A 16853-nucleotide genomic window follows, 5' to 3' on the forward strand; every position below is an offset into this window, starting at 1 on the left:
GCCGCTGTGGAATCCGCGGTGCCATCGAGCATGGTGGGCAGGTTTCGTCACCATGGACGCTCGAGGCGGCGCGCTGGAGTTGCCCGGGAGACGGTCGAGCTCGCGGCCGGCCGCCTGGGTGCTGGAGGGGCGGCTGCCGTCCGTGAGGGAGTGGAGGAGTCGCCGCCGTTCGCCGTGGGCCGGAGCCTGCTGCCATCCGCCATGACGGGGAGGAGCAGGGAACGGGGGACTCCTGCCGTCTGCCCGAACCCGGAGGAGTCGTCGCCGTCCACCAGGCGGCGGAGGAGTGTCGAGCCGTCCACCGAGGGCTATCCAGCGCCACTGCCAGGCACCGCGGAGAAGATCGCCCAGCTGGTGGAGGACCAGATGACAGCGCGTTGTGGGAACCGGACCAATTTTTTTTTTCCTCTCTCCACTCTCTCGTCACTGTCGCTCCATGCTTCCGTCTCCTTTCTCTCGCCTCGTCTCTCCATACCCCCACGGGCCGCGGCCACCGTGATCGGTTCCCCCGGAGGGAGGGGGAGGGGGGGAGTCGAGCGCAGTCTCGTGGGTACCCCCCGGCCTGCGAGGGGCGATGGGGGTATGTGGCGAGCAGGACGAGGTCGAGGGACGTGAGAGCGGCGCGAGACCGGTGGCGTGATTACTGATGAGCGACACCTGCGCGACGCACCGGTCTCGTATCTCTCACGGAGGAGCGGAGGCATATAGGAGGAGCGACGACAGTGAAGAACGAGAGAGGACAGGCCTGTGTTTGTGTTGTGTTTTGTTTCTGTAGCCAGCAGTCGTCCGCGAGGGACTGCTGGCTTATACTTTCATTTTGTATTTGTTTATTTATTTATTAAAAGTTGTTGAATGTTCGCCGGTTCCCGCCTCCTTCTTCCCATAACATCCAACCTTGTTACATATATATATTGGAGTGGAAGTTGGATAGGAGCAGACTATAATTTCTTATATCACTATGAATGATATAATAAACCTACTCCCATGCCTCTGTGACATTCCGAATGGAAGATATCCCTCTTTGGATTTTGGTTGCTAATGTGCTCGACAATGGTTGCTAGGGCATGGCCAGAAAGTGTTAAGGTGATTCATGATTGGCTGTTTGCTGTCCCGAGTCAAACGAGACCACCCTTTGCGTTTCTATGACACTGTGATCCAGTTATGTTCAATAAAAAAATCCCTATGCAATTTACCATAATAGGAGAAATGCATGCATTTTATGGGCCGTCCTACACCATAGTAAGTCAATGGGGAAACTTTGGGCAGCTCCTGCCCCCCAGGGGTACAACTTTTACCCCATTGTGAGGCATGTTCTTACAGAGCCGTTCAGCCTCTTCAAATGTGACAAATCACACGTTTCTGCGAAATCCTCGCTCTAGCTATTACTCGTCAAAGTTTGTCAAAATGTTAAGTCTATGGGATTTTTTGGCCGTTTTTCGCCCCTGGGGCGAACACCGTTCCCCCAATCACTTATAAAAGTAATAGCACACCTCTCCTCAACAGGCCGAACGATTTGACACCTCATTCATGGGTCTGTGACAAAAACTGCGGGAGGAGTAGCGCACCAAAAAAAAAGTGGAATAAGTATTTTGCAATAACAATAGTGAGTTCCTTGCCTTTGGCAAGCACCCACTAACAAGTAAATATCACCATAGAGACAACTAGACTACTAGAATATAACATAAGGCATGTAAAGCAAACCTTAAAAGGAGATTTGTCTCCTTCAAGCCCCAAACCTTCAACTGTTGTTTCATAATCAAGCATCAATGAACATTTATAAGTTCAAAACTTTAGTGTTGCACATAACATCACTTACACACAGTAACTTTGAGACGTTTATTGACGTTAACTGTATGGCATATTAAGTAATTGATTATTTCATAAGCAGTGCATGTCTATGGCTGTAGCTATAGTCGTCGACTAAGGTCCTTCATTTTAACAGTGTAACATATAGGCCAGGTTTCACAAAGAGGGTATAGACTATACCAGGGTTAAGTCTTAGTTCAATTAGGCATTTGAGGAACTTTTATAAACATGTCTTATAAAAAAAATTTCTGGTGTGCATCTTGAGACAAAACAATGGCACTGACATATTTTAAGATATAAACGTTATGTGTATTTGATATATATATTTTATATCTCATGTCATAATGTATCATTACAATTCCTCATTTGAAGGTCACTTTTGCGCCTGTTAAATTCAGGAAGAAAAAAAAAATAGTATGGAAAACACTCTGTAGCATCAGACTGGATAGATCTCCACGCTACTGTTAGTGACCCGTATTCCATGCTGGCCTTTCCAAAATTTTGTATCCTTCCCTCCATGTGTGAAACGAATAAACCGAACTCCAGGTCCATAATTCATAAAGACGTGGGTCATCTGAAATAAAGCAGAATAAACACAGGGACAGTTAAGCTTTGACTATTAGTTTGATTACAGGAGAATAACTGGACTGTCAGTATTCATTTACTCACTTGACACCATGGATAATTTTTTCCCTTTTGAAAGAAAACTTTCTCAGGCTGAAAGGTACTGATGGGTTTCTTCTTCTCATCAAGCAACTCTACACAGATCTGATATTCACTTCCACAATCAGAGTGTGGGGCATACCTGCAGATAAGACATCACAGAAATGTGGTTCTGTTAAAAAAAAAGTTTTCATATTAGAACCGGATTTAACATTGGTACTGTGTTCTTAAAGAGACACTTCATTGAAATGTTTTAATTCGGTCATCATTTACTCACCATCCAGTCGTTTCAAACCTCTATGACTTTATTTCTTCTGTGGAACACAAAAGGAGGCGTTTTAAAAGTCGATGATTCCAAATTTAATTCAACATTGGACCGCATTTAGACATTTTTCAAAATCTCCTTTTGTGCTCCACAGAACAAAGAAAGTCACACAAGTTTGGAATGAAAAGAGGTGAACTATCCCTTTAATGATATTTAAATTAAATTTTTGTCTTTTGGTTTTGTTATTTTTTATTCTGTTGTGCAAGGGCGAAATTGTCAATCACACATTGGGTGGGACAGCTGTGTGACTTTTTGTGTTGGCGCATGCACACATTTTTTTAATCAAAATAAAATAAAAGTCAGAGTCCGAATGTTTGTAATTGTATAACACAACAAGGAATTTTATTACATCGGATCGTCAAACCAACCCTGTAATGATTACAGCATCGGTATCAATTACAAGCCTGAATTGACAACAAAGCGGCCAGTGATCTCTCTCTTATATTCTTCTATAAACATATAGTGGCTATAAACATTTTGATTAAATTACTGTTACAGGATAACAATATTATAATATCAAGTCTTGAGCAATGATAGTAAAACAGTTATGTACTAATGAGGGAAAATGCTGTTTATTTTGTACAAATTTAAACAAAAGTAACTTGTCAGTTTAAAAATAAACTTGCTAAAGTGCTCAAGCCACATATTATAATAAATACAGTTTGTAGGCCAATGTAGGCTCATACAGTAGGTCCTATTTTCAAAATGCTGTATTTAAAAATTACGGATGTCAGCTGCTGCAGTCTTTCTCTTGTTCATTTTTGGCCACTACTGTGAAATATAACAGCAACGCAATTCCAAAGGGATGAAAATGGTGAAGTAAGAAAGAACAAATGGCAGGACTCTAAAATAACTTGCTAGATAATAACCCAATTCGGAGAACAGGAACGCGGCCCAAAACGCTAACGTTAGCTTTCAAAACTGGGTTTGGTACAGTACATTTGACAAGCCTGTCACTGACCGCTATCCCAGTTTGCTTTAAAGCCAGGCTACTATAACTGTAACTAGCCAGTGACTGTGACTTTTTGCGATATTGCCCGCATAATCAATCATACAGTATGATCAAATATTGGGGGGGACAAAATGTCCTTCTTTGAATATTGGGGGGGACGTACTGTCCCCCCATAGAATTACGCCTATGCTGTTGTGTAAGACAGTAGAGAGGGGGGAACAGGAGTGGAATGTTCAAGCCAGGACTTGATCTCGGGTTACCTGAAGCTCAACCGCACCATTTGTGTCAGAGCTTCTGCAGATTCTTACAATAAAAATAAAATCTGCCAAAAATATAACAAATTCAAATATGAATGTCATACAGCATGGGTTCTCATACTGCCAGACACAATTCCAAAATAAGGCACATGTGACCCAGATGGACAGGTCACTTACAAGAATTAATCACATAAAATATGAAATTCACCTCCTAAGATACTGTAGCTTTAATGAGAGTTTGAGCCAACACTCACCAGTCTGATACTATGATATGAGGCTGCTGTTGATCCATGAAAGCACCACTATATTCTTCTTTCGTCAAATCGATCAGCTGCTGCTTCAAACATGACCTGAGGACAAAGTTTATGAGTGATTCATGTGTTGATTGGCTTCATGATAGATTTATTTTAAAATGGTTACATATACTGAAATTAAATGAGCTCAAAACGTTTTTAAAGAATATACAATAACAAACATACCCATATGACGTTACAAAACATCTGGTGACCGGAAATATTCTCCTATTTTCTGCAGTCACCCAGCGGTCACCTCCATTCTGTACAATCTCCCATCCTTGAAGATCATCTAATAAAACATCAGAAAAGAGACGTTCCCTGAAGCAAAAATTCATTATAGTGACACTTAATGTATAATCTTAATGATTTGGCTCACTTTGTGCACTGGGATTCTTGAGCAAGTTACGATTTCTGAGACTGAACCTGCAGGTGGAAACACAGAAGTCATGTTTTGCATTTTGACGATATTACAGTAAACCAACTGACACACAAATAAAAGTAGCTACCTTCGCATTCGTTTTATGTCAAACATCACTCTTCTAACTTTCTGCAGCAGGACTCTAATCTGCTTCTGGAAAACTGAAATATATCTGGCAGTGGAGCGTGACGACTCACTACCGGCTGACGCTGTCAGAGCTGATCCGTTATATATACTTTTTGACGGTTTAGATATCCCATTAGTCACAGGATTCTGGACTTCCAAAACCGCTAAATCATGATCTAATTCTTAGGATCACGTGTTTACTGTCTTCTATATCGACAATATAGAACACAGAGTGATTGTTGATGGCATCAAAGCCCCTCCCACAACTCTGATAAATGCAATAAGGCTGCAGTAGGACACTTAACCCTTGCGGGTTAAGTTCATCTTTAGTCTGCTGCCCGTAGCCATATAGTACCTTTACAGCCTTCTCAATAAAGTGCGAGTTTGCTCTTTTATATCACTATTAGTCCATTAAGCTATACGTTGAGCGTTTTATATGTCCAGCAATCCTGAAGTATTGAGGGAAACACTAGTAGGCTACTGCAGCGCATCGCAGTGATATAATGTTAAGGCAACTAAACAACCAAGAGAAATATATGTCTACTTCAAATGTAACATTTGATCTGTACATCAGCATCGGGGGAATAACATTATAATCTCAGCTGTAAAAACAGCTCTCGTAATAATCACAAATACACTTACATTTCTATAAACGGGTTTTTATGAATGAACTGTTGCTCTCGTCTTCGTCAACAACACGCGCTTGCGCCCCCTGCTGGTGAGGTCGAATAACAGCAGGTGGAGATTATGCTCGGTAATCTACTGCTTTTCCTGCAGTTCCTGGATGTCAATGTTGAATTTACTGTCGAATTTTAACCACTGAATTTGAGGAAGCGAATTTTTAAAGCGAAATAAAATGGACTGAAAATTCGCTGTTGAATATTAAAGGTTGTATTTTTAAACCGTTTGAATATTTTGGAATTGAAATATGAAAGGTGAATATGGATTATTGAATTTTTAATAATGAAAATGTGTTTGAAATGTTTTGAATTGAAATATTCACAGCTTAAATATACAACCATGTTGAATTTGAGGCAATAAAAAAATGCAAGTCCTAAAATACAATGCATTAAAATGCAAGCATGGTTAATGCAATGCATATTTTTTTCAAGTAGTGCAATTCAACAGGCTTTTTGTTTCAAAAACATTTGTCATTAATTTACTTCCATAATAAACATCACTACCCTGGCCTTAAGAGGCGTACCAACAGCTGACGCTAGAGGCTGTGGTCTTTACCGTCCACAATAACAAGCCCAATGCCTGCTTGATGCTGGTTTCAAGTGGGTGGAGCAGAAATAGTTAACATTTGCACTTTATTTTTATTTTTAATGTTTTGTTTCATGATATACCTGCATATAACTTGTATCTGCATTGTGCATTTTCATAAAAAATAATTAATTGAAAAAAAATTATAAATATGTTTTACAGTAAAATAAAATCATCCTAGAAAACACTACCCCTCATCAACTGAATAGATCTCCACGCTACTGTTAGTGACCCGTATTCCATAATGGCCTGCCCAGAACTGGGTATCCTTCCCACCATGAGTGAAACGGATAAACCGAACTCCAGGTCCATAATCCTTAAAGACGTGGGTCATCTGAAATAAAGCAGAATAAACACAGGGACAGTTAAGCTTTGACTATTAGTTTGACTACAAGGGAATAACTGGACTGTCGGTATTATTCTACTCACTTGACACCACGGCTCACTGTTCCCATAACAAAATATAACTTTCTCAGGCTGAAAGATGCTGATGGGTTTTTTCGACTGATCAAGCAACTCTACACAGATCTGATACTCACTTCCACAACAAGAGATTGGGGCATACCTGCACCAGACAAACAGCAAATAAAAGTCTTCCTATTAACAAAGTGGACTTTCATATTAAAACCTGATTTGTGCCAAATGCTAGTACTGTTTTCTTAAAGGGATAGTTCACCTAAAAATGCAAATTTTGTCATCATTTACTCACCATCATGTCGTTCCAAACCTGTATGAATTTCTTTATTCTGAAGAACAAAAATGATGTTTTGAAAGTTGGACAATGGACCCCTTTTTCATTGTATGGACAAAGAACACAGACATTTTTCTAAATATATATTTTTTATGATCCACAGAAGTAAGTCAGTCACACAGATTTGGAACGACTTGAGGGTAAGTTTATTTTTAGGTTAACTATCCCTTTAATGACATTTTAATACATTTTTACATAAAGAAATAAGATTTATTTTGGGCATTTTTGCCTTTATTTTGTAGAACGATTTTTTAAAATATGAACGTCATATCACTTTGGGTTTTCATACGGCCAGGCACAGTTCCAGCTAGGTATGTCAACGATTAATCGACGATCGATTGTCGATAATACATTTAATCGATACAACTTCTCTATCATCGATTAAGCAGGTTCATGCGCGTGCATGCTGCTCACCCGCGAAACAAAGCGAGCGCGTTCTGTTTGGGACCATTTTGCTCCTTCATTATGACTAAGTTTGCGTGTTCATTCGCAGCCTTTTGTTTTGTGCAAATGTAAGTTGTAATATTGTGTTTATTTTGTGTATGCCTATCTATATCTGATTTATCTTATATTTGATGCATCCCTTGAATGAACGCTGTAGTGCGCGTGATCAGCTTCAGCGCGGCTCAAACGGCACTGCACGACTAATAATGACTATTGGAAGGACTGTCATATTACATAACATTATAAAGAGAACAATATTGTAATAAAACATTGTGCATTATTTGAGTTTAGTTGCCGTGTCGCGTTGCTCCAGGAAGAGCGCGTCCACAACATGATCATTCTGAATGAATACTTCATTAACTCACTAACTTCAAATTAGCAGCTCAAACAGAAATGCACGACTAATAATAACGATGAATAATTTGGGACTGGCATATTACATAACATGAGAACACTATTGTATTAAATGGTTGTAAATGCATTGGGCTTAGTTGCCGTGTTCAGTGCGGTGTTCAGAGAGAGCACGTCCACAGTCTCACATTCTGCATCTGAGGCGGCGCTGGTGACGCGTTGTATAGTAGTCATTATATTTGATAATTAAATAATCAATGACATCGAAACATTCATCCATCGATCATGGGAATTTGTGAAAATTGACATCCCTAAACAACAATAAAACATCAATTGAGCAATATAACATGCATTTTTAATCAGTATATAAGCCATATTTAGCTTTTTATGTTAAAGACACTATTGATACCGTGAGAAATTTACATTCTTAGGAAAATAGCCGCTTATCAGTTAATCGTTAATCGATGGATAAGGTCAATCAACTAATGATTAATGAATTAATCGATAATTTGCATCCCTCCAGCATAAGGCATATGTGACCCAGATGGACAGGTCATTAACAAAAAAACTCACATAAAATATGAAATTCACCACCTAAGATACTGTAGCATGAAATGGGAGTTTGATTGAACACTTACCAGTCTGATATTTTGATATGAGGTTGCTGTTGATCCATGAAAGCACCACTATAACCTTCTTTCGTCAAATCAATCAGCTGTCGCTTCAAACAGAACCTGAGGACAAACTTTATGAGTGATTCATGTGTGGATGTGCTTCGTGATTGAACATTTTCAGAACATTCAAACATACCCATAAGAAGTTATAAAACATCTAGTGACCGATTCCAGAAGTGGTTTATTATTTTCTTCTGTCACCCAGCGGTCACCTCCACTACGTACAATCTTCCATCCTTGAAGACCATCTGTATAAGAACATTAGAAAAGAGACGTTACCAGAAGCAAAAAGAATTGTACAATCGTTATTGTACAATCTTAATTATATGAATCACCTCGTGCGCTGGGATTCTTGAGCAAGTTAGGTTTTGTGCATCTCAACCTACAGGTGGAAACAAAGAAGTTACAGTACATCTTATATGCTGAAGATACAGTAAATATCATTTTTTTATTTGAAAGAACACCCCCCAAAAAGTGTCTTCATGCCCCCTCAATCTGCTTCTGTAAAACTGTCTTGTGGTGGAGAGTCTTGACGGCAGACCGGTTATATGTACTTCTTCCTGGTTTAGATATCCCACTATTCAAATATAAAAATTCAGCACATCCGGCCACACGTTTCCCCATTAATGTTTTGCTGGGGTTACGGCCTTTAAATTGGAATATATACCTTAGTCAATGAATAAATAAAGGACAGAAACAAATAATAAATATAGCTGCAAGCAGCAATCACCGGGGCCAAGCGCAAGCAAGACGACAAGACGTGCCAAAGTGGCTGGGAGTGAGAGATCAACTGCAGCAAGGAGCAATTGAAGACATTTAAAGATGAATTTTGGCAAAATGGTTGAAAAATCACATGCATTAACTTAAAAATATGATTTAATAGATTATCACTTTCGACCAATAGGTGGCGCAGTTACAAAACTGTTGTGATGTGGTCAGAGTGAAGTGACGACGACACATACAAAGTTTGGTGTCAATATGTCAAGGCATTGCAGATATAAAGCCTGAATAGTCATTTTGGCATTATGCCTCAACTTTGCATCTGCGGTATACGACCATGGTTTTGTCTATCGACACGAAATCCATAACTTTTACTTGGCACGGTCTGGAGATGACAAGATCCGATTTTGGTGAAAATCGGACAGTCGGTCTAGGAGGAGTTCGAAAAAGTAAATTTTAAAAGGAAATAAAGATGGCGGACAGGAAGTTTGGCTGACTATGAAGAAATAGGTATTTATGTTTTCAGCATAACCCAAGGAATCTATTAAGACCAGTGTCATTACTATAGGCAAATGTATGCAAAAGTTATTAGCATTTTGGGAAATTTTGTTACAACTTTTGACCAAAAGGTGGCGCTGTCTCATAATCTTTTGAGTACCTTTAGGGCCTTGTACTGATGACCCATACTGAGTTTGGTAACGATACGTTCATGCGTTCATAAAATACAGCATTTTAGCACATAATTCAAAATGGTCGACAGCCAAAATGGCCGATATGGGAAAATTGGATATCAGCATGACGGATATCAGCATGACGCCCTGAATCTAACGAGACCACTTGTGATTTTTGGACAAACCGTTCAGAAGTTATAAGCAAAAACAAATTCTTCATATCTCGGGACCAGTAGGTGGCGCTGCGCCGAAACGCAGCATGTAGCCTCAGGTTATGCTTGTGATGACGTACCAAATTTGGTCTGAATCTGATAAAGCGTTGTGGAGATACAGCATTGAGCCTGTTTTCGCAAGTGCTACGTAAAATTTATTTGCGCGGTATTCGAGAACGGTAATTCGAATCAACTTGATTTCCAAAACTTTTTTCCGGCATAGTCTCGAGATGATCTGGTTCAATTTTCGTGAAATTCGGACCAACGGCCTAGGAGGAGTTCGAAAAAGTAGGTTTTTCGGAAAATTCAAAACTGCGGGAAAACTATTATGACGGAAAATGACGTCATAGGGTGCAGTCGAATCGTCATGAGCTCAGGAATCAGAGGAAAAAATAATTTTGTTTCTAGCCCCTATTGGTCAAAAGTTATTAGCATAAACATGAGTGCAACTTTGGACAGTTGGTGGCGCTAGAGGGATTGATTTGGAGACTCCAAATTTGCTATGGTGATAGTTCAGACTGTCCTCTATATGTGTGCCAAATTTCATAACTTTCCCGCAAGCGGTTCTATGGGCTGCCATAGACTCCCAGTCGGAACAATGAAGAATAATAATAATAGGAACGGGAACAGAAACAATAGGTGCCTACGCACTTTCAGTGCTTGGCCCCTAATAATATTACTAAGAATACACTATGGTATTTGTAATGAAAAAAACTTAAACATGGAGAAAAAACATGCCCTTATATTACCTAATATTTAATTTAAAGCTAATAGTAAGATTATTAAATCTCATAATGCAACATTTCTACAGTGTTAGAAAGTGTGTGTGCATGGTAAATTTTTATTGGGTGGTGCTGTTTACAACACTTCAGTTTACATGGTCGGAGCTATTGAGTCTGGTTTCAGCTAGTTTTGCCACAGAGCCTTTAATGTTCACATATTATGTTGTGCTTGTGTCGAATTCAAATGGATCAAGCAACTGGCGATGGTTATATCAATAGAGCTAAAATGTCAGAATCTGCCTTTTACTTTCAAACCGGAGTCGGACAATGATGGAGAGACTCATGTAGAAGTGACAACATGTAGAATACAACATGACGTTTCTGAATGGATAGTTGATGAATTTATGTAGCTGATGTGGAGTCTATCTTCAAGTCCTTGATTAGCATATTCTGTTATGATAATCTATAAATCGCTCATGTGGGAACTGTTGTAAGATGCACACAGAGTGACGTGCCATTGCATTTGTGTTACGTACTGTATTGCAATAAATGTGAAAACACAGATGTGACAGCTCGAGCAGACTCACAAATGTGCTCGACTACAACAACTCTTCCTCTTTTCATCATAGCCTCACTCCCTTTGTTGCGTTTTCCCGGGGGCGGAGTTTGTCAATTTTAGGGTTCGGGATGTCACTTTTGAGCGTTGTAACTATGCAGATGTTGTTTATGTTCAAATAGCAACATTACACACTAACTAAAGTTAGAAAAGTAAAATCATAATCAACCATCCCTTTAAAGTATGAGTAGGAGTGTAGATATGAAGAAGGTCAGATAAGTATGAAGGGGCAAGATTATTGAGTGCCTTGTAAGTAAGAAGAAGAATTTTAAAATCAATACGATATTAACCAGGAGCCAATGCAAGTGTTGTAGTATAAGAGTAATGTGTTCAGTTAGAGGAGTTCTGTACTAGCTGTACTAGTTTGTAGAGAAGCTTTGAAGGCAGTCCATGAAAAAGAGCGTTACAGTAATCAATACAGGAAGTGACTAAAGCATGAACAAGAATCGCAGTGCTTTTTACTGAGAGAGCCGGACGATGTCGGTTAATTTTAAGTATGTGGAAATAAACAGAGCAAATGACACTGTTTATATGTGCTTTGAATGATAGACTACTGTCAAGTATGACCCCCAAACTGTTAACCTGTTTAGAAACAGACACTAGTAAGTTATCAATATTCACAGATGAACGTAGATTTTCCCAGATTGTTTTTTGAGCCGACAAGAAGAATTTCCGTTTTTACTGCTGTTAAGTTTAAGAAGATTTGATGTAAACCACTCGTTAATCTCTGCTAAACCATCTGAGAGGACAGATGGAGGAAAAGAAGAGGTAGGTTGTACGTATACGTTTAAAATTATGTACACTTATCTAAGATGAAGATATTTAATTTCGTTATTTTATTCAACAGACTTTGAACTGTTCAAGCACAATAAGACTCGAATGAAACTCAATTTGAAGCGATTGTGATATATATTGTTATCGTTACATAAAATTACTCGTATCATAATATAAGATTTTGGTAATATTCAGTGCATGACTATGGCTGTAGTAGTTATAGTTGTCGACGAAGGTCCTTCATTTTAAAAGTATAACAATGATGATTGGAACAGAATACATTTACAATAGACCTTTGTAATGTCCTACTTGTTATATATCCTTATAACATAATAGAATTTATTAGAATTCCTCACCTGAAGGTCACTTTTGTGCCTGTTAAATTTAGAAATGTAAAAAAAAATATTCTGGAAAACACTACCTCTCTGCAGCAGGACAGATCTCCACGCTACTGTTAGTGACCCGTATTCCATAGCAGCCTGCCCAGTACTGGGTATCCTTCCCACCGTGAGTGAAACTGATAAACCGAACTCCAGGTCCATAATCCTTAAAGACGTGGGTCATCTGAAATAAAGCAGAATAAACACAGGGACAGTTAAGCTTTGACTATTAGTTTGACTACAAGGGAATAACGGCATTGTCAGTATTCATTTACTCACTTGACACCATGGATAATTGTCCCCATGTTGAAAGAAAACTTTATAAGGCTGAAAGGTACTGATGGGTTTCTTCTTCTCATCAAGCAACTCTACACAGATCCGATATTCACTTCTATAATTAGGGAGTGGGGTATACCTGCAGATAAGACATCACAGAAATGTGGTTTGTTCTGTTCTAAAATTGTGTTTTCATATTAGAACCGGATTTAACATTGGTACTGTTCTTAAAATAACAGTTGAATGTAAATGTAAAAAATGTAAATTCTGAATTCTGGATAATTTACTCCCACTCATGTCATTCCATTGTTGTTTCTTCTGCGAAACATAAATGAAGATGTTTTGAAAGTTGATAAGTCCAAACAACATTAGACTAGAGCTGTGTTGAAAAAATCGATTCACCAATTCTGAATCGATTTTCATATTAATTTCTAAAGATCGATCCGTAACTCGGAGGATCGATTTAATAACAGGCCTACATTTTCCCCATAAACACACTGAGACATGGCGACCGGCGGCGCTGCTAATGCGGTTTCTCTGAATCCACTTGTTGACCAGAAAGGAGGAAAGAGCCGTTCACAGAGCGCGTTTTTTGCGCGTGCAAATTCGTTTTCCAGGCGCGCCTCTGTTCATGGTTGCATAGCAACGGCAGACGCAACGGGAAAGCACGCGCTTGTGGAGAGGAGAAAGCGGTGCAAACTGCGCTCTCCATGACGAGGAAGTATCATCAAATAATTAATTGATTTCTAGCCCTTGCATTAGCTTTACTACTAGATATATTCATTGAGATGAGAAATAAAAAGCCGCCCTCTACAGCTATGATCAGCTGTTCGGCCGAGCTTTTCATGTTGTTACGGAAAGGCCACTGGTTTTTGTCACATGACCTGTTGAGATGCATTGAAGTGCTTCTCACTGAATTTGCACACGCATAAAACGCGATATGTGAACGGCCCGTAAAGTGGTATCGTGTGCGGTTGTATCTAGCTTAAAAGGCCTTTTAAATATGAACGCAGTTTTGGATTAAATAAAAGGACAGTCAAGTCAAATAAAACACGTTTTATCTCCTGTTTAGTTGGTAACACTACATTAAGATACCATTCATTAACATTAATGCCTTATCTAACATCAACACATTGGGTGAACAATACATTTTTACAACATTAATGTATGTTTGTGAATGTTATTTAATACAAACACTTGATTGTTCATGAACAGTTAAAACTTTTGATTTAAAAAATATCAGATCGGATCGAATCGAATCGAATAATGATAATCGATTCAAGATCTTGAGAATCGGAATCGAATCGATTCTTGAAATTTGAATCGATACCCAGCACTACATTAGACTCAATGAACTTTCATTGTATGGACAAAAAAAAAAAAAGTATATATATATTTATTTATTTATCATTTTTTAAAATATATTTTATATCAAAATATCTTCTTTCGTAGAAAGAAAGTCATTCAGGCTTGGAATGACGAGAGTGATATACATTTTTAGGTGAACTATCTCTTTAGTGACACTTCAATTAAATTGCTGTCCTGATTACATAAAATGTATGCAGGTTATTGCAATTAAAATACAAAATAATCTGCCAATAATATTTTAAAAAATTACATATAAAAATCATACCACATGGGTTCTCATACTGCCAGGCACAATTCCACAATTCAAGGCAAATGTGACCCAGATGGACAGGTCATTCACAAGAATTAATCACATAAAATATGAAATTCACCTCCTAAAATACTGTAGCATGAAATTGACCAGTCTCACCAGTCTGATACTTTGATATGAGGTTGCTGTTGATCCATGAAAGCACCACTATAACCTTCTTTCGTCAAATCAATCAGCTGTCGCTTCAAACATGACCTGAGGACAAAGTTTGATTCAAGAGTGATTCATGTGTGGATTGGCTTCATGATTTATTTGATCATATTTATTATCATATTGTAACACTGACTTAAATTAAATGAGCTCAAAACGTTCTTGACAGATCTAAAATATCAGACATACCTATGAGATGTTGAAAAACATTTTGTGACAGTGTTGTCTGGAAATAGTTTTCTATTTTCTTCTGTCACCCAGCGGTCACCTACATTCTGTTCATTCTCCCATCCTTGAAGTCCATCTAATTAAAACATCAGAAAAGAGACATTATCTTAAGAAAAAAATCATTATAGTGACACTTATTGTACAATCTTGACTAGGCTCACCTTCTGCTCTGGGATTCTTGAGTAAGTTCCGCCGTTTCTTAGTTATAAAGTAAAACAGGCGCCAGTCCTCTGGGGGTCTGGAAGCATCACAGGGCTGGATCCCCTCTCTCCGACAGCGCTCTCTCCAGTATGCAGCACTGTCCACCAGCTCCTTCCACTCATGACACACCAGCCGACCGACTCGCACCACCTGATGTTCAGGCAGGTTCAGTAGGATCTCCTCAACCACAGCTAGAGGGACATCTGGCTGCAGAACTGTGCACTGACAGAGGAAGAAAGAATACCTTTCAGTTCTAACCTTACAAAAGTGCTGTTGAAAGATCCAGCTGTGGCGTGGGACATGTTTTATAGTTTTCAGTTGGTCATCAGCAGCTACCATGTCTCAAAAACCAGCTTGTCTGCTGGTATGACCAGCTGGCAGTTGATTATTTCTGGTCCACTAGCTTAGAATTGCTAGAAAAAACGAACTTAGTCCATTTCCGCATTACGCCTGGACAAGTTCGGGAGCGCAAGAATGTCTCAGGTCTGAAAACTCTTTAAATTTGATATTGTTCATTATTTAAGGCAGTAAGATCATAATCTTTCCTGGATTGGGAACACAAAATAACAACTTACTGAGTCAGAACTGTTTTCAAAGTCCATCGAACAAGCAACATGATCGCTCCCTGACGTATCCATATGGCCACAGAAGTTACGTTTTACACATAGACTGTAAAAAAAAGAAAAAAAAGATGCTCTCTTCAACCGTGAGAACCGAAGCCGCTGTCCCGATATGGCGCTGACATCTTGGGATTTGAGTCTGCGCAGTAGCGATCTCGGGTCCAGACCTGCGCAGTAGTGAGCAGGAAGTAAAGCCGCGAAATCAACATGGGAAATCAACGGCCGTTTCTCAATACCAAGTACGCAAACTTCGGACTTGCGTCCTTGGTAGTTCAGACTTGCCAAGTTCGACTTAGGAGAACGAACTCCCGAGGACGAGAGGACGCAAGTCCGGTTATTCTGCAAATGAGACAGCGGCGTTCTTGATTGCGTCACTCAGCACGCTCTGGCTACTCCGGTTATCTCTTTATGTATATTTTAGGCAACAATAAAACGAAATATGGTATAAAACAACACTCTGCCTCTTTTCATTTAAAAAAAAATCTTAAACACATTAAATGGCCACACAAATGTGGTTCAGGCAACGTGTACATTGATTATCTTCACTGCATAACAACACGAAATAAAACGCAACCCTGCTTCTTTTTGCTTTCATTTTAAAAATATTAAACATTATTGAACATTAAAACTGACATTTAAAAAACAGACGGGGTTGTGTCATTTTATTTTATTATACATGTACAGTGAAGAGAATGTATAATAAAATAAATATAAAAAATATTATATATATTTTAAAATATATAGCCTAAAATAAAATTACACAACCCTGACTCTTTTTGTTAAATATCCGTTTTAATTATCTGATATCCAGTATAAAAGTATAAGTAAATAAAAATAAATAAAGCAAACAATTCAGTCAAACATAAGTCAGCTTAATATAGCCTATAGCTCAAGTTAAATAGCCTAAATATATAAAATTATGAAACTTCACTTTGCCCTCAGCCAAAACGATTTGCCATGGAACAAATTATAGATTGATGAGACCAAAGATCGCCCGTTAGATATACACAAGACGAGTTATATCTCATGTTTAACCACTAGACTAGAGACACCAGAGCCAGCGGCAAACATCAGAAGCACTAGCCGAGGAAAAGTTGTTCCAGTCGGGGTTAATGAGCGCTGAGCGCCCGGTGATCGCCTGGATCTCACAACTCCGAAAACGTCAGATACATTTTTTAAATAGGCGCTATCTTTATAAATAAACCACAGATTTGAGCTTTAAACAACTACATTCTCGACTGAAACACTCTTAGAATTACATTTCGTGACACGATAA

At 38.9% G+C, this 16853-nt stretch overlaps 1 protein-coding gene across 3 annotated transcripts; it reads right to left on the bottom strand.

Moving 5' to 3' along the window:
• Nucleotides 1–1591: 1591 nt before the first annotated feature.
• On the bottom strand, nt 1592–15916 carry fbxo44.8 (F-box protein 44, tandem duplicate 8). 3 transcript variants are annotated; one of them, XR_013794809.1, is made up of 17 exons: nt 15533–15733; nt 14918–15179; nt 14718–14832; nt 14478–14573; nt 12704–12839; nt 12466–12608; nt 8665–8711; nt 8466–8577; nt 8294–8389; nt 6539–6674; nt 6301–6443; nt 4676–4722; nt 4483–4588; nt 4258–4353; nt 2747–2783; nt 2476–2611; nt 1824–2380 (listed from the first exon to the last, which is right to left on the bottom strand). XR_013794809.1 is itself a non-coding variant. In XM_079587787.1 (16 exons), the coding sequence occupies exons 1-16, from the start codon at nt 15593–15595 to the stop codon at nt 2243–2245; spliced, it is 1872 nt and encodes a 623-aa protein (XP_079443913.1). In that variant the 5' UTR covers nt 15596–15916; the 3' UTR covers nt 1592–2242. The 3 variants fall into 3 exon arrangements, 1 of the variants encoding a protein (XP_079443913.1); XM_079587787.1 differs by lacking the exon at nt 2747–2783 and having other exon boundaries at nt 1592–2380; nt 15533–15916; XR_013794808.1 differs by lacking the exon at nt 2747–2783 and having other exon boundaries at nt 2476–2641.
• Between the last annotated feature and the right edge of the window lie 937 nt (nt 15917–16853).

This window comes from Phoxinus phoxinus (assembly GCF_949152265.1).
Source record: "Phoxinus phoxinus genome assembly, chromosome: 18".
NCBI lineage: Eukaryota > Metazoa > Chordata > Actinopteri > Cypriniformes > Leuciscidae > Phoxinus > Phoxinus phoxinus.